Raw genomic sequence first — 23,618 nt, forward strand, 5'->3', positions numbered from 1 at the left:
GGTGCCGTGGCCTCAGATGGTCTGAAAGGAGGCTGGTGCTGTGCCATCCCATGCGTCCTGGAAGAGGGTGGAGTAGGGGGAGACGAGGGATTGATTCCTAATTGCCATCTCCTTACTCTGAGGCTGTGTCTACGCTGCACTGCTCTTTCAGAAAAAGCTTTTTCCTCTTCTTTTTTCAGAAGAGGCTTTTCCAACATTTAGCCCATCTACACTGCACCAATTGTCAGGGAAAATAACCCTTTTTCAGAACATCCCTTCTTCCTCGAAAAAGAACATCTGCTTTTCCAAAAAAATTCAGAAGAGCAGAAGTGTTCCTCTGGTATCCTGGAAAAACGCTGGGCTGTGTCTATACTGGCATGAATTTCCGGAAATGCTTAAAACAGAATAGTTTTCGTTATAAGTATTTCCAGAAAAAGAGCATCTACACTGGCAGACTGCTTTTCTGGAAAAGCCCTTTTTCCGGAAAAGCGTCCGTGGCCAGTAGACGCGCTTTTCCGGAAAAGAGCCCCGATCATCATTTCCGCGATCGGGGCTTTTTTCCGGAAAAAACTACTGGGCTGTCTACACTGGCCCTTTTCCGGAACAGTGTTCCGGAATAAGGACTTATGCCCGAGCGGGAGCAGAATAGTTTTTCCGGAATAGTGGCTGATTTTGTACAGTAGAGCATCGTTGCTTTTCCGGAAATTCAAGGGCCAGTGTAGACAGCTCACAGCTTATTCCGGAAAAGTGGCTGATTTTCCAGAATAAGTGGCCCAATGTAGACACAGCCTAGCAGTGTAGCTATACCCTGACAGTTCCAATCTCTTTTCATCCAGTTTCATTCCCCCTCCTATTCTCTTTCTTTCCCCCACCTGTTTCCCTCCCTGATTCTGAAACCAACTCTCCTTGCAAATCCCAGACGCCCCTCGCCTGGCTCCTTGTTCCAATCTACATCCCCCCAGGCCTTCCCTATACTGCCTTATATTCGGTTCTGCATTTGAATCAGATGACTTCCTCCTCCCTGCTGGCAGGGCACTATCAGGGGTATACTGAGAGCATAGAAAAGTCCAGCTCTTAGTTCCAGTATTCAATCCCACCCTGCCTGCAGATACTGAGAGCAACCATAACCTCATAGCCCTGGCCTGGATCATGCTCACCACCTCTGTGGGAACAACACACATGCATAGTCTACTCAAAATTAGGAGCTGTGAGAGGGTCAAATATGCTCTGTGAGGCTCTACTGATACAAACTAATTTTTTTTCAAAGATTTCTCATCTGGTTATATTTGTGCAGAGTTTCCCTTGGATGATAAAAGGCAAATCCCTGACAAAAAGGACACCTCTTGCCACATTCAGGATCCTGGGCCAAGTAACAGAAGCCTCACATTTCCAAAGAAAAGGTTATTAGATTTTTTTAATGATAGAAAAACTGGTTAGAGGTTTTAACCAAAAAGAGCGTCTTAGACTGGGAATGCTGGGCAGCCTGAATAATAGCTGGTCCTATACTATCAGCCTTGTCTGTAATAATGTATGGGTTGTCTTTGCACTGCACAACGACATATTCTGAGGTGGGGATGAGTTAAATTAGTGAATCTGTAATCTAGAGACATGCACTCTTAGGAATAAAAGCTACAAGAAGTTGTCTTCACATCCAAGGATAATAAATGGCATAATAAGCTGGGGAGTCACCTGTTCCAGTGGATAGCAAATTGTAATGTCTAGTTATGCTAATAGCTCTGTGGATGAATGCTGTTGGGTTGGAGTTCAGAAAAGTAATCCCTCCGTAAGGGTTAGCAATGATGTAAGAGCATGTGCAATGCTGGTGACAAACAAAAGAGTGGACACAGGCATTTTCAGGACCTGAAAGAGACTCATGGGGGCAAGATTAGCAAATGAACCATGCTACATGCAGGAATGGCTGGATCTAAAAAGGTTACATGTCCGATGAGGAAGGAGAGGAGACAGTAGTATAAAAGCGGGTTGTGATGTGTATCAGTTATAGGTTGATAAATAGAACATATGTATTTGTGGTGACAGTCATTGAAAAAATTACACTTACGTCAGTTTTCTTATTTCGAATGTCAATTTCATACTGAAAACAATGGTCTATATCTCCTTCTTCATGGCTTAGCTGGGGCCGTTTCCATTGCATGATACACCTTGACTCGTCTTCAGAACAGTTTACAGTGATATTGACTGGAGGAGTTAACTTTTCTAGAAGAAAATCATCAGTATTACATTTGATAAAGAAGCAGGTTTTGATAAAGAATCAGCTTCCATTTGGAATTCAACCTTTGCATCTGTAACAGTTAGAAACAGCTTGAAAAAAGAAAAGAAAAAAAGCTTGTGTTCTGGAGTATAGCTCTGAAACTAATACAGGCTCTTCTCCCAGTGAAAAATGGTTCATGCCATGAGAATTAAACAGAATGACATTTTTTCCTTACCAATTTCATAGAGTTTGATGGACTCATCATAAAACTGAATCTCCGATTCATTGCTGTCCCCCTTCACCAGGAAGTAAACTGGATCATTAATTATTGTCACATGTTGAAAACTGCATGCGATATATCTCCCAAGGGCATCTTTTATGTAATATGGACAATTTACTACACGTTCTTCCCTGCGTATACCAAAATGTTTCAGTTAAACATAAAAAAATGGCATTTGTAAAATCTGAATGGAAAACTTCCTTGAGTCAATGAAAATTATTTACCTTGCATACTGTAATGAAAGAAAATATTGGGTATCATCTGGAGCTTTCCTGCCAGCATCCCAAGTGCAATTCATGAAGGAAATATTGTAAATCACACAGGAGAAATTTTCAACACGTGTTCCATTCTTGCCTGGAAACCAAGAAAAGTTACATGTGCATTTTTGCAACATGAAAAAAAAAAGTGAGTTATGGGTGCAAGCAGGTACAAGTCTTCATACAGTAGGTCAGATGCAGAGAAATTCTGATCATCTGCAATTTCAATTAATATTAGATAACTAAAAATTTAGGTGCCTAATTTTAGGCATTGAAGTTTGAAAACTTTTGCATCACATTTAAACATAGTGATTATTCTTAGTTTTCATAATGACTACCAATAAGATTAGGAGCTAAGTTTGTATTAGTCAGCCACAATGAGGCTCTTTTAAGCCAGAAATTGCATCAGTGGGGAGACCTAGGGTGCGTCTACGCTGCAGCCGTAGCTCGAAACAAGCGACTTAATTTCAGCTACGCAAATCACACAGCTTATTTGGAGTCAATACATTTCAAAATAACCTGCTATTCCGAAACATCTCTTATTCCTCATGGAATAAGGGATGTCGGAATAGCAAGGCTGTTATATTTCAATATAATGGATTTGCTATTAAGACGTGGGATAGCTATTTTGGGATACCTCTTGGTTTCCCAAAATAATGCTGCAATGTAATTGGAACCATAAAGTGCTTGCTGTTTTATTTTGCTATGCACCATTTTAATCCCCACTTTTTCTAAGAGACTATTAGAAATAAAACAACTATATCACACACAGATGTTTCTATCTTGCAACTTACTCTGTAAGGCTGTGTCCAGACTCAGGGTTTTTTTCGGGAAAAGTAGCCTTTTTCCGAAAAAACTTCACCTGCGTCTAGACTGCAGCCGCGTTCTTTCGAAATTAAATCGAAAGAACGCGGCTTTTCTTTTGACGGCGGTAAACCTCATTTCACGAGGAAGAACGCCTTCTTTCGAAAGTGCTTCTTTCGAAAGAAGGCGTTCTTGAATGTAAATAGGGCTTCTTCAAAAGAGAGCATCCAGACTCACTGGGTGCTTTCTTTCGAAAAAGCGGCTTGCTCTTTTGAAAGTTCCGCGTGCAGTCTAGACGCTCTCTTTCGAAAGAGGCTTGCAGTTTAGACATAGCCTAAAAGTGGAAACTTACTCTGCCACAGTGCCACAGTTAGGGCAACCATTGGTTACAAATGGCATCATTGCAGTGGATTTGCAAAAGCATTTTAATACAGGAAATGAAATAAACAATGACTTCTAGAAGCCAATATTCTGACAGGGTTTTTTCTCCAAAATTTTGTGGATAGACCAAAGCTTTCACAAACACCAGTGCATTACCTGGGGGAATGAATCTGATTTCTTCTGAATATTCAGTGCCATTGTATGTTCCTTTAACTCCCAATATTGCCCCCTTATGTATAGCGATAGCCTCACTTGTGCTAAATATGCAAGTTTTCTCTGACACCTGAAAAATAACATGCATTTGTATTAAGCCTTTGTTTTTCCTTCCCAATTTTACGTGATTCAAATTATGGGAGACATCCAAGCATAAGTCAATTGAAACACGTAGGACTTCTCACAATGTGTAAAGTTAAGCAGAGATATAAGTCTTTTCAGAGGTGGCATCTTTATTTGCTCAGTTCCAGCTGCATTAATTGCCTTTCATATTTCTGCAGGAAAATCTAGGGCATATACTAAGAGAGGTACCATTGAACACTACCAGTGTCCTTCCTCCACTGCTCTCCATCCAGACTCTATGGAGTTCCTTCAAAAAAGACTATAGAAGCTTTTGCAGCGATCCAGTATGGTAGCAACAAGCTCTCCTCTCTTCTTGAAAGGTAACGGTAGAGCTGTATCCTGAGGAGTCTGTCCTTGGATGATTCCTGGGAAACGTTCTGAGCCTCAATATGTAACGGATGTGCAGATGGCCCCAAGAATTTGCTAAACTATGATATGCATTATCAGAAGTGTTCCAAAAGTTTTTTGTTTTCCCAAGAATTACATAGGGACTTATTAAAGGTGCTAGGCATATGATTTGTATCTCTATTGTAAAATGTTTGCTGTCTACAGATTTGTGCAAGAATATACTTTAAAATTAATATATATAATTATTGAAACAATTTATATTCTGGAGCTTATCTTTACTGTCAGAAAGATTAGCGGTGTTGGCTTTGATTCATCACTTCAACACTGCAATTTGACACCCCACTGAGTTATATCTGCAGAAACTGGAAACACAGATGGCACTCAGGGCTATCATTTTCAAATGAAAAAATCTCTAACCCCAAGAAAACAGTGTGATGATCCTCTATGAGATCCATAGCCTTGAAAAATGAAACCAGAGAATGAGGAAGCTGAAATGTTGAAAGTGTATCTTGGTAGATAGGGAAGGCAGCTCTCATATGAATGGAAAAGGGAAGCAGGCCTGACTCACAGAGTTTTAAAGGTAAGGGTTCGTTTCTTCTTTTTTATTATTGTAAATATATGTCTCTTGTGTTTATGCTGCATTCACAGTAAAAGCTATATTCCCTGTGGCCTACCTCCCTTTATGAGATCTGACCTCCTGCTGGGCAGAATCAATCTTACTGGAACTAGCTATCTTATATGTCCCTCATTACCATCACACCTCATTTCCTCACAAGCTAGTGAATGTTCCCATTTTGTAGATGAGAAACTGAGGCATAGAATGACTTAGTTACTTGCCCAAAGTCACACAGCGAATCTGTGGCAGAGTAGAGATGAAGTTAATTCCTTAGTCCATGGACCTTCCTCCTTTTCAGAAAGCTCTGACTGAAAGCACATTCACAGTGATAGAGTTGTTAAAACTGTGATGGGGTACCTCTAAAATTACTATTTAAATCTGATATGTTCTTATATAGCCACTTTACCTTAAGTCCCAAAGCTTCTCTGTGGGCACCTGAAAGATCCCAGCTCTGAAGCAATGCAGGAAAGATCAGAGAAGCTTCATTAGCTTCTATCCATTCCTGACTAAACAAAATGTGGCAATTTGTGTAGATTGCAGCCATCAGAGGCTCTTCAGGAAAGGGCATTGTAAAAGCAAGGGCCTTCTGCTTGGACACCCCTTCTGTGCAATGGATACTCAGAGATATTAGAAAAAAAAACTGCCCCCCAGTAAAAAGTTTGGCCAGGCCACTCTTGCTATAGTGGGCTGCAGTAATCCTTGGGAGAAACCAGCTGCACCCTTCCTGTATACCATTGCCTTTAGAAAAGGGAAGATGTGAAAAGGGGAAATTAGCCTCAGACTCTCCCACCCATCACCTTGGCATGAGAACTGCGGTGCTTACCTGGTCACATGAAACCTGCACAGTTTCGGCCCAGCCCCTGTGACACAGACCCTCACTTGGTGACCATTGGGCCAAATATGGTAATATGGAAGCACGGGAAAGCGATGTGCAGACTTGGGGATAAATACCCATCGCACAGTTCGCTCGAGGAGGTCTTCGCAACATACGCACCACCATGCATGCACCTTCCCGTATACTTCAAAGTGCTTCCAGCCTGATCAGCGAACCAGCCACCTCCCCCGACTCTTGGGCGTAACCAAGGCCTTCGCAACTGAACCGATATCTTTGAAATGTTCCCTGTGCTGTGTACGTTGGTATGTGCGATTTGATTTTCCTTGTTGTATAGCTTAGTGTTATAGTTGTTTGGTAGTACATAGAGTTTGTAGTTATCACTATTATTAATTAGCGTAGCTTGATATCTTTAGAGCAGAGACTATTCCCCTTGCTGTTCCCATCCTTATATTTCTGATATGTTCAACTAGAAATCATAGCATAAATATAATAAATATTGTAAATTCATTACTGACATGGTCAATTAAAAAACTTAGAATAAATACTGTAAATTCATCACTGTGATAAATAAATATCTTTTATTCACTAAAACAGTCCACCTGGTTCTGTCCTTCCCCCCTTGGGTATGCATCATCGGACCTGTGGTTCTCACGACAAGAGAGAATCTGTGTGTGTCTGTGGATGTGACCAAATTACCAGTTGCTTCTATGTGAGGGCAAATCCCAACAGGAACCAGAAAGGAGAAAATGTTGCCAATGTATGTTTCCAGAGTTTGTCCTTCTCCATGACTTATTGCTGTACAGGGAATAGACAAACTGGGGAAATAGTCTGAGGTAAATAGGAGGAAATTCAAATTTGATGTAGAAAGGAACATTAAGTAGCACTCATGAAATGGGAAATGACTGTCTGGAAAGGGGTACTGAAGAAAGGAATCTAGGATCATAGTGGACTACAAGCTCAATGAGTCAACAAAATGACATGTTGCAACCTTCCCTCCAATCAGTCTGAGATTTATTACCATGAGAGTTGTAAGTGAGAAATGAGAAGTAATTCTTTCACTCTACTCTGCACTAATTAGCCCTCAGCTGGAGCATTGTGTCCAGTTCTGGGTGCCACATTTCAGGAAAGATGTGGACAGATAGGAAAAAGTCCAGAGAAGAGTAAGAAAAATGATTAAAGGTCTAGAAAACTTGACCTATGAGGAAAGAATGAAAGAATTGGGTTGTTTAGTCTGGAAAAGAGAAGACTGAGAAGGGATATGATTACAGTTTGAGATACCTAAAAGGCTGCTACAAGGAGGACAGAAAAAATATTCTTCTTCACCTTTGACTGCAGGATAAGAAACAATGGGCTTAAATTGCAGCAAGGTACGTTTAGGTGAGACATTAGGTAAACATTCCTTTTAAAGCGGTGAAGAACTTGAGAAAACTGCTGAGGGAGACTGTGGAATCTCCTTCCTTGGAGATTTTTAAGAGCAGGTTAGACAAACACCTATCAGTGATGCTTTAGGTGGTGCTTAGTTCTGCCATGAGTTCAGGAGAGTTGGCCCTCTCACGAATCTTTCCAGTTGTATGATTTTATGATTTGAAGTGATAAATATATATTTTTGTCAATAGAGCAAGAATATAAAAGGAAAAGTACAGTTAGTTATTTCTTTTAATAAGAAAATAGAAAACTTACCTCTTCCTCTCTGTAATCCTGACTTGTTTTTATATAACAGCTGTAGTCAATACCAGTGAGGCTGCTGTCCCAAGTCAGCACTTGGTTTGTGTGACTGAATGTCAAGTTGGCAATGGGTGAGGATGATGGCATCACTAAAAGTTTTATGAGTTAATATCAGAAAGGATGCAATATAATTTTTCCATTTTTCAGGTGCAGAGGCTAGTACTTAGCAAGCCTATCACAACAATAGTCAGTGTAACTGCATGGGCAAATACCCCTACAGTGAGATGAATTAAACCCAGTCCTAGATTATCTCAATTATAAAGTATTATACTTACACTCTGTATATACAAAGTCAGCACACCATATCGGAAAGAACAGGACGCACCAAATCATAGAAACAAATCGGAAAGTGGCCACCATCCTTTATTTTTCTTGGAAATAGGAATAAAACCTACAAGAGAAGAAACTGATGCCAAAGCAGACTTAGGTTTCTGTTAAGCTCAATTTCTCTGAAGGACAGAATCAGAGACTTTCTTCTTAGTCCCCAGATTCAGCTACATATGGTAAATCACACATATGCCCTGCAACAAGGTCCACTATTTAAGGCACTATGCTGGTTCTTGGGAGACTGGAGTGCAAGCTTCTGCTTTGTCACAGACTCACTGTGACTTTGGGCTGGCTTCGTAGGCCCAAAGGGTCACAGCCATTGTGGTGCCCTGCCACTCGGTAGAATCCACAAACCCTGGACTAGACAACTAGGCTCTCTGTACAGCGCATGAGAGAGCTAGCTGTGTAAGAAAGGGGCCTATGAAAGCCTGTATGACAGGAACTGAGCTGTCAAAGCAAGCCAATAGCAGATGTGGAAGAAAGGGATGAGTCCTGATCCTCACCCCTTTCCAGGAATTAGATGCCTAAATTGAGGCTTGAGGAAAGCACCTACCTTTGCCTGGGCTGTGCAGCCATGTAACCTTCTCCTGGACTCAGGAACCAAACCTTTCTTGTGGGAGTGGCAGGAGTTCCCTGCTATTTCTGCACAAAAAAGAGGCCGTGGTAGCTCTATAACCTATAGTCTTGGGGTTCAGACACTCAGGTGGGAAGCCTCAGTTCAGTTCTTCCCTCTGCCAACTGTGGAGAAGGGGTTTGACATGGGGTTTCCCATCTCTCATGGGAATCACTGGATCCCTAATCCCTGGACTGTATAGCCCAGGGGTGTCCAAACTTTTTTCAAAGAGGGCCAGATTTGATGAAGTGAACAAGCGTGAGGGCCGACCATTTTGCCTGACATTCTTTGAACCATTAAAATTAAATGCAAATTAACTATTTTATGCAAAGTTTATTGCAAACAGCATACTTTTCATTTCGTCACATGGATGACAAATCTAAACAGGTGTTAAATCACTCTGCCTTTCATATCTGAAGGCCAGATGAAAAAAAAATCCAGGAAGCTGAAATATATGTCAGGAACATTGTAAAGTACATTACATATTATTGGTAATAAAGGTTGTCTGTCAACTTTTAAGTTCAAAAAATATGAACAGGAACATAACACCAAGTATACATGTTGTGTCCAAATATATTTATAACTGATTTAGACCAACTGACATTAACTGAGATTTTACAACGTATTCATCTCAATACATATGGATTTGTTGGGGGCCATAAAAGATAGATATTGCCAAATTACCCGTGGGGCCGTATTAAACCGGAACAAGGGCCGCAATTGGCCTGCGGGTCGGACTTTGGACATGCCTGGTATAGCCTGTCACAAACTCTCTCACTAAGGCTATGTCTAGACTGCAGGCTTCTTTCGAAAGAGGCTCTTTCGAAAGCATCTTTCGAAAGAGCCTCTTTTGAAAGAGAGCGTCTAGACTGCACGGAGAAATTTCGAAAAAGCGGCTTGCTTTTTCGAAAGAAAGCATCCAGTGAGTCTGGATGCTCTCTTTTGAAGAAGCCCTATTTACATTGAAGAACGCCTTCTTTCGAAAGAGGAACTTTTGAAAGAAGGCGTTCTTCCTCGTGAAATGAGGTTTACCGCCATCGAAAGAAAAGCCGCGTTCTTTCGAATTAATTTTGAAAGAACGCGGCTTGAGTCTGGACGCAGGGGAAGTTTTTTCGAAAAAAGGCTACTTTTTTTGAAAAAAACCCTGAGTCTGGACACAGCCTAAGTGTGTCATGTTATTGGATTCTAAGGGTCACTGTTGCACCCATGGGGGTGGGGGGTAGGAGGTGTTTGCCCCAAAAGTCTGTACAAAGGGGGCCATGTGAAGTGTCATCTGAAAGTTTCTATTCCACTGACTCTGTATATGCTATTAATGTACTTGTATAATGTCTATCAATGGAGTTATAAACATGTACTCTTTATACATGCTGGAAAATTCTCTGTCTGAGGCTGAGCAGTGGGCAAGGAATGCTGAGCCAATGGCTATGCTAATTAACAAGGGGACAATACGGCTCTAGGTGCCAATACACACCTCAGGAATGTGACTGCAGACCAGCCAGAATAATGGTTGCTGACTTGGGACACAAGGATAGGTCAATGGACCATGTGACCTGCAGTAACCTGCTCGGGCTAGGAAGAAGCCAGAGGAGGTATATAAGTGCTATGTGGCACCCTCCATCTTGATCTTCAGTTTGGCTCCTGATCCCAGATGCAGCATTGCAGGGAACCATGAGCCGGAAAGAACTGTGGACCCATCCTAACATAGGATGTACACCAAAGACTTTGAAGCCAGAAGTTATAACATCTCTGCTACGGTCCTGTATTGAGACTTGGTGATTCAATGCATGTAATGTATTATCCTTTAACAACCTTACTCTCATGCTTTTCTTTCTTTTAGTAATAAACTTTTAGATTTTAGATTCTAAATGATTGGCTCAGTGTGCTCTTGTGGGTAAGATCCAGAGTGTAAATTGATCGGGACCTGTGTCTGGTTTCTTGGGACCGAAAGAACCCGTTCGGAGTAAGTGAGATTGGGTTCTTTAACCCCTCACCTGTGTGCTAGGCCTGTGGCTGATTGGGGCACAGGAAGAGCTGGTGTATCAGATGGGATTTGCTCATGAGGCTTCTGGCTGGCCAGACTGGCAGCTGAAGTGCTCGGTGCGACTGGTTTGTGGCCTATTTGGGAAGGGCCTCCAGTCAGGGACAGTAAGGAGCCCCGAGTTTGAGCAATTCTCCCTGAGCGGACGCCCGCAGCTGTGCCCAGACCCGGCCCGGTCCATCACAAAGTCAATTTCATTTTTTAATTATGTGATGCAAACTGGAACAGCTGCAACAGGGAAGATTGAGAAAGGCCCAGTAAAGACTATCCCACAGTTTAATGGTTGTGGCATGCAACTGAAGGGGAAAGCCCAAGTTGAAAGCAGTTCTTCTCTTGGGGAAAGTCTACACTGCACAGCTATTTTGGGATACCGGCAGTTATTTCGCCATCCCAGGAAACCTTCTTGCATGGGGGATAGGGGTGGCTCGAAATAGTGCATTATTTTGAAATTTGGTGCTGTACAGATGTGCCTAATTTCAAAAAATGAGATACACAATTTGCATAGCACAAATTGCATAACTTATTTCAAGTTTAGGGTGCTGTGTAGACACACCATTGGGGAAGAACTGAACTAGGGTCTGGCACAAGTCAGAAAAGTTTTCTAACCAGTGGGTCATAAAGAAGGCCACTTCCTCTCCCAGGTTTTCCATACAGCTGAAGGCATGTCTCTGGGACTGGGCCCTGCAGGTAAGCTAGGTGAGCACTGCCTAGTTTCACCCGGTTTGAGGTTTATACAGGCATGAGGTAAATGGTGGCCATTGGTACGGAGGCACCAATGTACACATCCCAAGACAGAAATGTGGACACCTTTGGGACTTTAATGACAGAAATGTTGGCACTGGACAACAGTTCGCACCTCTAGGTTTAGGTGGGAGTTGAGTAGTTGTTTTGAGGATGTGATGCCTGGATTTAGGACTTAGTCATCTAAAGTGGGAATAGAATGCCTACTGCAGGCCACCTACCCAGGTGGAAGAGGTGGATAAGGCTTTTTTTAAACAACTAACAAAATCATCCAAAGCCCAAGATTTGGTGGTGATGGGGGACTTCAACTATCCAGATATAGGCTGGGAAAATAACACAGTGGGGCACAGACTATCCAATAAGTTCTTGGACTGCATTGGAGACAACTTTTTATTTCAGAAGGTTGAAAAAGCTACTGGGGGGAAGCTGTTCTAGATTTGATTTTAACAAATAGGGAGGAACTGGTTGAGAATTTGAAAGTGGAAAGCAGCTTGGGTGAAAGTGATCATGAAATCATAGAGTTCACAATTCTAAGGAAGGGTAAAAGGGAGAACAGCAAAATAGAGACAATGGATTTCAGGAAGGCGGATTTTGGTAAGCTCAGAGAGCTGATAGGTAAGATCCCCTGGGAATCAAGACTGAGGGGAAAAACAACTGAGGAGAGTTGGCAGTTTTTCAAAGGGACATTGTTAAGGGCCCAAAAGCAAGCTATTCCGCTGCGTAGGAAAGATAGAAAATATGGCAAAAGACCGCTTTGGCTTAACCACGAGATCTTGCATGATCTAAAAATAAAAAAGGAGTCATATAAAAATGGAAAGTAGGACAAGTTACAAAGGATGAAAATAGGCAAACAGCACAGGAATGCAGGGGCAAGATTAGAAAGGCAAAGGCACAAAATGTGCTCAAACTAGCTACAGGAATAAAGGGAAACAAGAAGACTTTTTATAAATACATTAGAAGCAAGAGGAAGACAAAGGACAGGGTGGCCCACTGCTCAGTGTGGAGGAAGAAACAGTAACAGGAAACTTGGAAATGGCAGAGATGCTTAATGACTTCTTTGTTTCGGTCTTCACTGAGAAATCTGAAGGAATGCCTAACATAGTGAATGCTAGTGGGAAAGGGGTAGGTTTAGAAGGTAAAATTAAAAAAGTACAAGTTAAAAATCACCTAGAAAAGTTAGATGCCTGCAAGTCATCAGCCCTGATGAAATGCATCCTAGAATACTCAAGGAGTTGATAGAGGAGGTATCTGAGCCTCTAGCTATCATCTTTGGAAACTCATGGGAGACAGGGGGGATTCCAGAAGACTGGAAAAGGGCAAATATAGTGCCCATCTATAAAAAAGAGAAACAAGAACAACCCAGGAAACTACAGACCAGTTAGTTTAACTTCTGTGCCAGGGAAGATAATGGAGCAAGTAATCAAGGAAATCATCTGCAAACACTCGGAATGTAGTACGGTGATAGGGAACAGCCAGCATGGATTTGTAAAGAACAAATCATGTCAAACCAATCTGATAGCTTTCTTTGATAGGATAACGAGTCTTGTGGATAAGGGAGAAGCGGTGGATGTGGTATACCTAGACTTTAGTAAGGTGTTTGATACGGTCTCACATGATATTCTTATCAATAAACTAGGGAAATACAACTTAGATGGGGCTACTATAAGGTGGGTGCATAACTGGCTGAATAACCGTACTCAGAGAGTAGTTATTAATGGTTCTCAATCATGCTGGAAAGGTATAACAAGTGGAGTTCAGCATGGGTCTGTTTTGGGCCTGGCTTTGTTCAATATCTTCATCAACAATTTATAGATTGGCATAGAAAGTACACTTATTAAGTTTGCAGATGACATCAAGCTGGGAGGGGTTGAGACTACCTGGGAGGATAGTCTCATAATTCAAAATGATCTGGACAAATTGGAGAAATGATCTGAGGTAAACAGGATGAAGTTTAATAAAGAGAAATGCAAAGTGTTCCACTTAGGAAGGAACAATCAGTTTCACACATACAGAATGGGAAGTGACTGTCTAGGAAGGAGTACGGCAGAAAAGGATCTAGGGGTTATAGTGGACCACAAGCTAAATATGAGTCAACAGTGTGATGCTGTTGCAAAAAAAAGCAAACACGATTCTGGGATGCATTAACAGGTATGTTGTGAGCAAGACACGAGAAGTCGTTCTTCCACTCTACTCTGTTCTGGTTAGGCCTCAATTGGAGTATTGTGTCCAGTTCTGGGCGCCGCATTTCAAGGAAGAGGTGAAGAAATTGGAGAGGGTCCAGAGAAAAGCAACAAGAATGATTAAAGGTCTAGAGAACATGACCTGTGAAGGAAGGCTGAAAGAATTGGATTTGTTTAGTTTAGAAAAGAGAAGATTGATGGGGGATGTGATAGCAGTTTTCAGGTATCTAAAAGGGTGTCATGAGGAGGAGGGAGAAAATTTGTTCATCTTGGCCTCTGAGGATAGAACAAGAAGCAATGGGCTTAAACTTCAGCAAGGAAGGTTAGGTTGGACATTAGGAAAAAGTTCCTAACTGTCAGGGTAGTCAAACAGTGGAATAAATTGCCCAGGGAGGTTGTGGAATTTCCATCTCTGGAGATATTTAAGAGTAGGTTAGATAAATGTCTATCAGGGATGGTCTAGTCAGTACTCGGTCCAGCCAGGGGGGCAGGGGACTGGACTCGATGACCTCTTGAGGTCCCTTCCAGTCCTAGTATTCTGTGATTCTATTAAATGCATTATAAATATTTTCAGTTCATTTGCTTTCCATTTACATGGATATCCTTCATTTTAACTCACAAATGAGGAACTGAGATGATCATTATTATTAGTCCTTCCAATGTGCATTATCTTGCATTGCTTCAATTAAATTCTTCTACTCCTATGCTCCCCTCAATGTCCCTGACAATCCTATCCTTGACAGTTGATTTATAACTCTTCTCTATTGTCCTAACTAACCTACAGCATTTATTGCCACTTTCAACTATGGTCACTTCACTGTTCATCATCTTTTCCAGAATACTTTAAAACTTTTTAAAGAAGACTAGCCCTAGTGTGTAACTGTAACTTTCCAGACAATATTTTCCTGCTTTTTTTCTTATCTCTTGGTTTTAGATCCAGGAATACTCAATCCTCACCTTGAACACTTCAGTGTCTTGAAGAGTCTTTTGCAAGGGACCTTGTCAGAGCCTTTTTGAAAGTCCAGGGCTGTGTCCAGACTCAGGGGTTTTTTCGGGAAAAGTAGCCTTTTCCCGAAAAAACTTCCCCTGCGTCCAGACTCAAGCCGCGTTCTTTCGAAATAATTTCGAAAGAACGCGGCTTTTCTTTCGATGGCGGTAAACCTCGTTTCACGAGGAAGAACGCCTTCTTTCGAAAGTTCCTCTTTCGAAAGAAGGCGTTCTTCAATGTAAATAGGGCTTCCTCGAAAGAGAGCATCCAGACTCGCTGGGTGCTCTCTTTCGAAAAAGTGGATTGCTCTTTCGAAAGATCCGCCTGCAGTCTAGACGCGATCTTTCGAAAGAGGCTCAGATGTTTTACGCATTCTGCTTCATCTCCATTAGTTCTGATGACATGTTGAAAACATAGTAAATCAAAGAGGCATTATTTTCCATTTCAGAAGATTGTCCTTTGAACATATCATCTGGAGATAGGTATATCTGAAGTCCTTTTTACATTTCAATTGTAACTAATTTTACCTGAGACTGAAGTGAGACTTTCCAATTTATATTTCCTTGTTTCTCTCTGAGTACTATTACTGAAAAAGTGGTATCATTTAGTATTATAATAATTAATGAGAGATTGCATACTCTTTAGCCTTCCTGCCATGCATTCTTATTCTTGCTTGTATGCCCTCTCACTTTGATGACTTGTCTGCTCCTTAATTTTTCAATTTGTTTAGCACCTTTTCTTTGAAGTCCCCAGCCACTTCCAGTACTTCATCTTTTTACTTGTAAAGAGTAAATGTCTCTTCATGAGCCTTTTTGATGAAGAATGACACAAAGACATAATTTTGCTTCTTTGCAATGTCCTTTTCCTCCTTAATCCCTCCTTTTACTCCATGACAGTTGAGTGGATATACCAATTCATTTAAAGGCATCCTCCCTGTGACACATTTCAATTATTTCTTTTAATTTTTTTTTCCTATCTGCTATTTAAAATCCAAGTTAGCCCACTTAATACTATCCTATTTTTTACCCCTCATCGTTTGAATGGATTTTCTGAAGGAAGTTTTTGGGGAGAAATAAAATCTTGTATTTTGCCAATTTTTTATCTTCCTGCTTTGTTTGTTGTTGTTGTTTTGGGTTTTTTTGTTTGTTTTTGTTTAGGACCCTTCCAAATCTTCTTTTTCTTTGTTAAATAAAAAACCGAGCTCTAAGGGTTTTCACATTTTCACTTTTTACATGAGGGACTTTTTGACTAGCTTCCTTTTTTTAATTAAAACCCCCCTTTCTACAGTGCTATATTTTTGGAATGGCTCCCCAACTTATGGATAATAACATTATTTATATGGCTATGCATTGCTATTTCTCATCAACTTCGCTGATATACCTCTAACATTATAAATCCTCCTTTTCAGTTCTTTAGCACTTTCTCTTACAAAATACTCTTGAGCCAAAAATTTGTATGCTTGGGCTTTTATCTTATATGACTGTTATACACACAAGAAGCTAATACATTGCCCCAAATGTACCAATTAGGAACTTTATATACACAAATCTCTACAATTCCTGAACAACTGTCTAAACACGGGCTATTTTTGTAAATCTTTTTGAAATTTAAGGAGCAAAGTATCTGAAGCAATTCAGTTCAGCAGGTTCTCCGTTCTAATCACACCAGGTATTCACACAAGGAAAAGCCATGTATTGCTGCATGAGGGGAGTGACTCAGCTCCTCACTGATCTCAGGGTGTCTGCTGAGATAGGGACCATGCCCATAGAGGTCTTTTGCCTCCACCTTTCCGCCCTGCCTCCATCTTCAACTTTCTGATGGTTTTTGGCAGCACGTCTCTTGATGGGCTTCCCCTCTGCCCTAAACGCTCCTTAAAGGGAACTTCAAAGAATGGAAGTGAAAGTTAGGAAGGCGGCTGCAGATGTGGTGTGATGTACCCTATGCATCTTCGTCACACACTCTCCCCCAGATAACTGTTTCACCCCAAATCTGTAATCCTTCCAAGCATTCCAGCTGCTTTGCGTGTCACCCACACAACGTAAGGTGTGGTAAGGTCACACCAGTTTAGGAGATTTCCCACATGGTAGCTCCTGTGCCAATGCCAATCTCAGGATTGCAGTGTGGTTGAAAAAAAAGTGATGTGAGCAAGTCTTTCCTACACTGTTGATTTCCAGCCTCTAGAAAATCCCTTGGGGGCCACTTGGCTTCAGCATAATTTTTTATCACAACCTTTACATAGATCCTGCCCGATGCAAAAACAAGCCACAGGGTTATCTCCAAAAGCACCTCTTGCGCTGTGAGCTGCTTAGCAGCAGCCAGGATCAGAATGCATATATGTAGATCCCTGAAAATCCCCTGCTAAAGACAAAGAACGTGGTGGCAAAATCTTCCCTTTCTACACCTTCCACAGCCAGCCCAGGTAAACCAATTATGTCTTCCCTCTATATCTCTCCAAGCTATACTCAGGACTGTTGGCTTGTCTCTGCAATCAAACCTCCTACCTAATCCCTTTTCTTTATACAATTTTCCTTACTTTAGGTTTTCAAATTTACAAGAAGAGATTTCTTTAGTACAAATCAGAATTCACTATTAAAAAAATCACTAGGTATTTCCCAACAAAAATCTGGAGCTACTCAGTATCTGTTATATTACTAATACTCCGTCTAACAGTTACATTATTTTAAATTCCTAATAGATAATAGAATCAGGGCTAGAAGAGTCCAGCCCCCTGCCCAAAGCAGGACCAATCCCAATTAAATCATACTAGCCCAGACTTTGTCAAGCTGAGACTTAAAAACCTCCAGGGATGGAGATTCCACCACCTCCCTAGGTAACCCATTCCAGTACTTCACCACCCTCCTGGTGAAATAGTTTTTCCTAATATCCAACCTGGACCTCTCCCACTGCAACTTGAGACCATTGCTCCTCATTCTGCCATCCATCATTACTGTGAACAGCCTCTCTCCATCCTCTTTGGAACCTCCCTTCAGGAAGCTGAAGGCTGCTATCAAATCCCCCTCCTTTCTCCACTCTTCTCTGCAGACTAAATAAACCCAAATCCCTCAGCATCTCCTTGTAGGTCATGTGCTCCAGCCCCCTAATTATATTTGTTGCCCTCCACTAGACCCTCTCCAATATGTCCACATCTTTTCTGTAGTGGGGACTGAAGAATTGGATGCAACACTCCAAATGTGGCCTCACCAGTGCTGAATATAGGGAAATAATCACTTCTCTAAATCTGCTGGAAATGCTCTTCCTAAAGCACCCTAATATTCAATTAGCCTTCTTAGCTACAAGGGCACTCTGTTGACTCACATCCAGCTTCACATCCACTGTAATCCCCAGGCCCTTTTTTGATGAACTGCTACTTAGCCGTTCAGTCCCCAGCCTATAACAATGGTTGGGATTCTTTCATCTCAAGTGCAGAACTCTGCACTTTCCTTGTTGAACCTCATCAGATTTCTTTTGGCCCAGTCCTGCAATTTGTCTAGATTGCTCTGGTTCCTATCCTTGCCCTCCATTGTATCTACCTCTCCCCCTAGCTTACTGTCCTTTGCAAACTTGCTGAGGGTGCAATCCATCCCCTCATCCAGGTCATTAATAAAGATGACGAACAAAACCAGCCCTAGAGATGACCCTTGGGGCATGCTGCTTGGGACGGAACTCCAGCCAGACATTGAGCCATTGATCACTACCAGTTGAGCCTGACAATCTAGCCAACTTGCTATCTGTCTTACAGTCCATTCATCCAATCCATATTTCCTTAACTTTCTGGCAAAAATACTGTGGGAGACCGCATCGGAAGCTTTGCTATTTCGAAATAGCTTATTTTGTCTTTTGGCATTGTCTACACAGCACCAAGGCTATGTTTAGACTGCAGGCTTCCTTCGGAAGAAGTTTTTTCTGAAGATCTCTTCCAAAAAAGAGTGTCCACACAGCAAAAGCACATTGAAAAAGCAATCTACTTTTTCAAAAGATAGCATCCACACTGAAAGGATGCTATCTTGCATTTAAGCTGTGATTACTAGGGATGGAGTGGCCACCAGGGCATCTGTGCTTTTTCCTCTTTCGTCTTCTTTCAGAAGAACTCCCTCTTCCCTGTCCACACACATCTTTTTCTGAAAGAGCTCTTACAAATGTCAGAAAAAACCCTCTGTTCTTTTGATTATTTTTGTTGAAAGAACACAATTGCAGTGTGGACGTAAGTGAAGTTTTTTCAGAAAAATGGCTGTTTTCCCGAAAAACTCTGTAGTGTAGACATAGCCCAAATCTTAAAATAAAGCCCTATTTTGAGCCATCCCTTACTCCTCATATAATGTGGTTTACAGAGATGGCGAAATATTGAACCCGCTCTATATTCTGAAATATATTTTCACAAAACTTGAGGAATGTCCACATTGTAATTGTGTTCTTCCACAATAAAATCGAAAGAACAGAGGGTTTTTTTCCGGCATTGGTAATCCTCATTCTACAAGGAAGAAGCCTCTTAGAAGTGCATGGGGAAGAGGGAGTTCTTTCAGAAGAAAAGGAAAGAGGAAAAAGCACAGGTGCCCTGGTTGCCATTCCACTCATCGTAATCACAGTTTACGTGAGAGAGAGAGAGTCTATTCAGTCTGGATGCTCTCTTTTGAAAAAGAAGATCACTTCTTTGATGCACTTTTGCAATGTGGATGTTCTCTTTTGGAATACATTTTTTTCAGAAGATCTCTTTCAAAAAAAGCTTATTCGGAAAGAAGCCTGCAGTCTAGATGCAGCCTGAGTGAGGAAAAACTTGTTTTTGCTTGTGCTAAACCTGTTGATTATTAATTTCATTTGGTGACCCCCTAGTTCTTTTTTTGTGAGAATAAGAAAATCACTTTTCTTTGTTCACTTTTTTCATACCAGTCATGATTTTATAGACTTGTATCATATCCGCTCTTCGGGTATGTCTACACTAGCCACCCTAGTTCGAACTAGGGTGGCTAATGTAGTCATTCAAACTTGCAAATGAAGCCTGGGATTTAAATATCCCGGGTTTTATTTGCATGTTCCCAGGAGCCGCCATTTTTAAATGCCCGATAGTTCGAACTCCCTGCCCACGGCTACAAGCAGCACAGGCTAGGTAGTTTGAACTAAGGCCCCTAATTCGGACTACTGTTACTCCTCATTGCAGGAGGAATAACAGTAGTCTGAATTAGGGGATTTAATGTGAACTACCTAGGCCGTGCTGCGTGTAGCCGCGAGAAGGGAGTTCGAACTACTGGGCATTTAAAAATGGCAGAGCCCGGAAACATGCAAATAAAGCCCGGGATATTTAAATCCCAGGCTTCATTTGCAAGTTCGATTGACTACATTAGCCGCCCTAGTTCGAACTAGGGTGGCTAGTGTAGACATACCTTTAGACTCCTCTTTTCTAAGCTGAAAAGTCCAAGTCTTTTTAATCTCTCTTCATATGGGACCCATTCCAAAATCCTAATAATTTTTGTTGAAACTTTCTGAACCTTTTCCAATGCCAATATCTTTTTAAAGATGAAGTGACCACATTTGTACACAGTATTCAAGACGTGGGCGTACCATGATTTTATACAGACGCAATTGTTAGAAAAAAAACCTGCCCCCCAGTAAAAAGTTTGTCCAGGCTGCTCTTGCTATAGTGGGCTGCAGTAATCCTTGGGAGAAACCGGCTCTACCCTTCCTGCATACCATTGCCTTTAGAAAAAGGACAGGTGTGAAAAGGGGAAAATAGCCTCAGACTCTCCCACCCGTCACGTTGGCCTGAGAACTGCGGGGCTTACCTGGTCGCATGAAAACTGCACAGTTTCGGCCCAACCCTTGTGACACAGACCTGCACTTGGTGACTGTTGGGCCGAATATGGTAATACGCAAGCGCGGGAAAGCGATGTGCAGACTTGGGGATAAATACTCATCGCACAGTTTGCTCGAGGAGGTCTTCGCAACACATGTACCACTATGCATGTGTCTTCCCACATACTTCAAAGCGCTGTCGGCCTGATCAACTGACCAGCCACCTCCTCCAACTCTTGGGCATAACCAAGGCCTTCACAACCAAACCGATATCTTTGAAATGTTCTGTGTGCTGTGTAAGTTGGTATGTATGATTTGATTTTCTTTGTTGTATAAGCTTAGTGTTGTAGTTGTTTGGGAGTACATAGAGTTTGTAGTTATCACTGTTATTTAATTAGTGTAGCTGGATATATGTAGAATAGAGACTATTCCCCTTGCCGTTCCCATCCTTATATTTCTGACACGTTTAACTAGAAATCGTAGAATACATATATTAAATACTGTAAATTCATTATGGTCTATTAAAAATTTTAGAATAAATACTATAAATTCATCACTGTAATAAATAAATATCTTTTATTTACTAAAATCGTCCACCTGGTTCTGTCCTTCCCCCCTTGGGTATGCATCATCAGACCTGTGGTTCTCACGACAGCAATAAGATATTTTCTGTCTTATTCTCTATCCCTTTTTAATAACTCCCAACATTCTATTTGCTTTTTTGACTGACGCTGCACACTGAGTGGATGTTTTCAGAGAACTACTCACAATGACTCCAAGATCTTTCTCTTGAGTAGTTGTAGCTAAATTAGTCCCCATCATATTGTATGTATAGTTGGGATTATGTTTTCCAGTGTGCATTATTTTATATTTATCAACATTACATTTAATTTGACATTTTGTTGCCCAATCACTTAGTTTGATGAGATCTTTTTGAAGCTCTTCACAGTTTGCTTTGGTCTTAACTATCTTGAGAAGTTTGGTATCATCACCCTGGCCTGTAATTCATTATTACATTCCATTTTGAAACCACTACTTGTGTTGGGAGGTTGTTACAGAACATGGCCAATAATCACCTCACCACACTGTTTGTATGGCATAAATCCTTCCCATACACTCCACTGAAATATAGAATCAATGCATACTTTAATACAATATTCCTAGGACTGATTCACTCTATGGAGTGATATGGAACTTGCCAACTACATACACATGTAGAAGAGACAACATACAAACATTTTCAATGAAATTATATTTTAAAAGAAGAAAGAGACAGCAACATTTTTCCTGGGTACACAAAGTAGTGTCAGACAAAATCAAGCAACCCGACTGATGAGGGAAAATATTACTGTTTTTCCTGGCTCTGGCAGGTGGTGCTGGAAACCTGATCACTCCCTGTACTCATATTTACCTATGTGTACTTACCTTCAGATCATTAACCATAAATAATAATGTGTCATCCAAATTTTGGTTAGGGCCATCCCTCAGGGAGGGAGAAGAATATGCAAAAATGTTTGTGTTATGTTAAAGGATCCTTGAGAAACAAAAATAACAAGAAACCCCTCCCCACACACAAAATAAAATGAAGCCAAATACTAGCTTACCTCCTCCTTGAACAAGGCCCTTTACGTTAGGGCCTTGCATCTGAGATGACTGAAATGCTTGAGTCTGAAGCTGTGGCACAGCTGCCACAATACTCTCGCATTCTTTAATATGCGGCTCCTGGGAAGTGTTGCAAAACAGTCAGCGAGTAAGGTCCTTGTGTCATTTCCTTCACAGTCTCTGGAACTTCTTTAATTTCTTTGTTTTGCAGAACAGAAATAATATAACACACACACACACACACACACACACACAAATTAAGTGAATTAATAAGACTTCCTCTTATTTCACGTGGTCCATTTGTGCTTTTGGCTCTACCTTTGGCTGTGAATATACATGCAGAATCATGGAATCATAGAGCTGGAAGAGACCTAAGAAGGTCATCAAGTCCAGCCCCCTGCCCAAGGCAGGAACAATCCCAACGAAATCAACCCAGTCAGGGCTCTGTCAAGCTGAGATTTAAAAACCTCGATGTCTTACCTGCTATCTAAGGGTATGTCTACCCCTCCCCGCTAGTTCGAACTAGCGGGGTAATGTAGGCATACCGCACTTGCAAATGAAGCCCGAGATTTGAATTTCCCGGGCTTCATTTGCATAAGCGGGGCGCCGCCATTTTTAAATCCCCGCTCGTTCGAACCCTGTGCCGCACGGCTACACGCGGCATGAACTAGGTAGTTCGAACTAGGCTTCCTAGTTCGAACTACCGTTACTCCTCATTCCACGAGGAGTAACGTTAGTTCGGACTAGGAAGCCTAGTTCGAACTACCTAGTTCGTACCGCGTGTAGCCGCGCGGCACGGGGTTCGAACGAGCGGGGATTTAAAAATGGCGGAGCCCCGCTTATGCAAATGAAGCCCGGGAAATTCAAATCCCGGGCTTCATTTGCAGGTGCGGTATGCCTACATTACCCTCCTAGTTCGAACTAGGAAGGTAGTGTAGACATACCCTAACAAATTCAGAGAAACTATTAGGAATAGCTCTCCAGACAGTTACCTAGTAACTGTACACATCCGCTTCGGGATGTCCACCAGTATCTAATCACCTGGAGATTGTCTGTCTCAGAGGTGTGTCGCAGAAATAAAATAGGGGGCAGTCCCCTTTCTACACTACATGAACGTTGGAGGGGCAGTCCCTCCAAGGTTTTTATGCCTTCTTACAAAGTCAGCCGGCGCAAGGGCGATGGTGGTGGTGCTAGCTACCTCAAGCCTTTGGTCCCTTAAGGCCTCAGGTGAGGAACAGCTAGGCATCCCTCAGTGGATGATCTGACGCTTGGTGACCTCAAGCCTTTTGCTAGTGGAAAGCCTAGGGCGAGGACCAACCAAGGTGATCCCACGAATCACGGGTTGAGTGTGACGGCGGTAGATTCACCTTCTGCGAATCGTCTGGCCTCGACCTCTCTTCTTGCACTTCGGAGCGACAGGATCAGGCGATGGTGGACTCTGTTTCTACCCTACACTAGTCTAAATAAAACCTAAAACTAAATCATGACGCACCCGCTGAATAGATACGATGATGGCTGAATTGCTCGAACCGACGCAGCTTGCCGGACAGACCCGAAGACGATATATCTAACCTA

The 23,618-nt window shown here is 41.8% G+C and overlaps 1 protein-coding gene across 5 annotated transcripts in view; it reads right to left on the minus strand.

Moving 5' to 3' along the window:
* The window catches only part of LOC102457838 (granulocyte-macrophage colony-stimulating factor receptor subunit alpha-like), a 36,589-nt gene extending 14,387 nt beyond the window's left edge, over nucleotides 1–22,202 (minus strand). The window contains exons 1-8 of one of the 5 annotated variants that reach the window (XM_025177831.2): nucleotides 22,046–22,202; nucleotides 8,651–8,739; nucleotides 8,046–8,161; nucleotides 7,726–7,859; nucleotides 4,067–4,193; nucleotides 2,693–2,822; nucleotides 2,424–2,599; nucleotides 2,039–2,193 (exon numbers count right to left, since the gene is read on the minus strand). In XM_025177831.2, the coding sequence (XP_025033616.2) occupies nucleotides 2,039–2,193; nucleotides 2,424–2,599; nucleotides 2,693–2,822; nucleotides 4,067–4,193; nucleotides 7,726–7,859; nucleotides 8,046–8,130 (807 nt within the window). In that variant the 5' untranslated portion in view covers nucleotides 8,131–8,161; nucleotides 8,651–8,739; nucleotides 22,046–22,202. Of the gene's footprint in view, nucleotides 1–2,038; nucleotides 2,194–2,423; nucleotides 2,600–2,692; nucleotides 2,823–4,066; nucleotides 4,194–7,725; nucleotides 7,860–8,045; nucleotides 8,177–8,650; nucleotides 8,836–22,045 lie in introns of all 5 variants that reach the window. The other 4 variants (XM_025177832.2, XM_075915828.1, XM_025177833.2 and 1 more) reach the window with 4 other exon arrangements.
* Nucleotides 22,203–23,618: the final 1,416 nt, after the last annotated feature.

Source organism: Pelodiscus sinensis, chromosome 1, assembly GCF_049634645.1.
Source record: "Pelodiscus sinensis isolate JC-2024 chromosome 1, ASM4963464v1, whole genome shotgun sequence".
NCBI classification, from domain to species: domain Eukaryota; kingdom Metazoa; phylum Chordata; order Testudines; family Trionychidae; genus Pelodiscus; species Pelodiscus sinensis.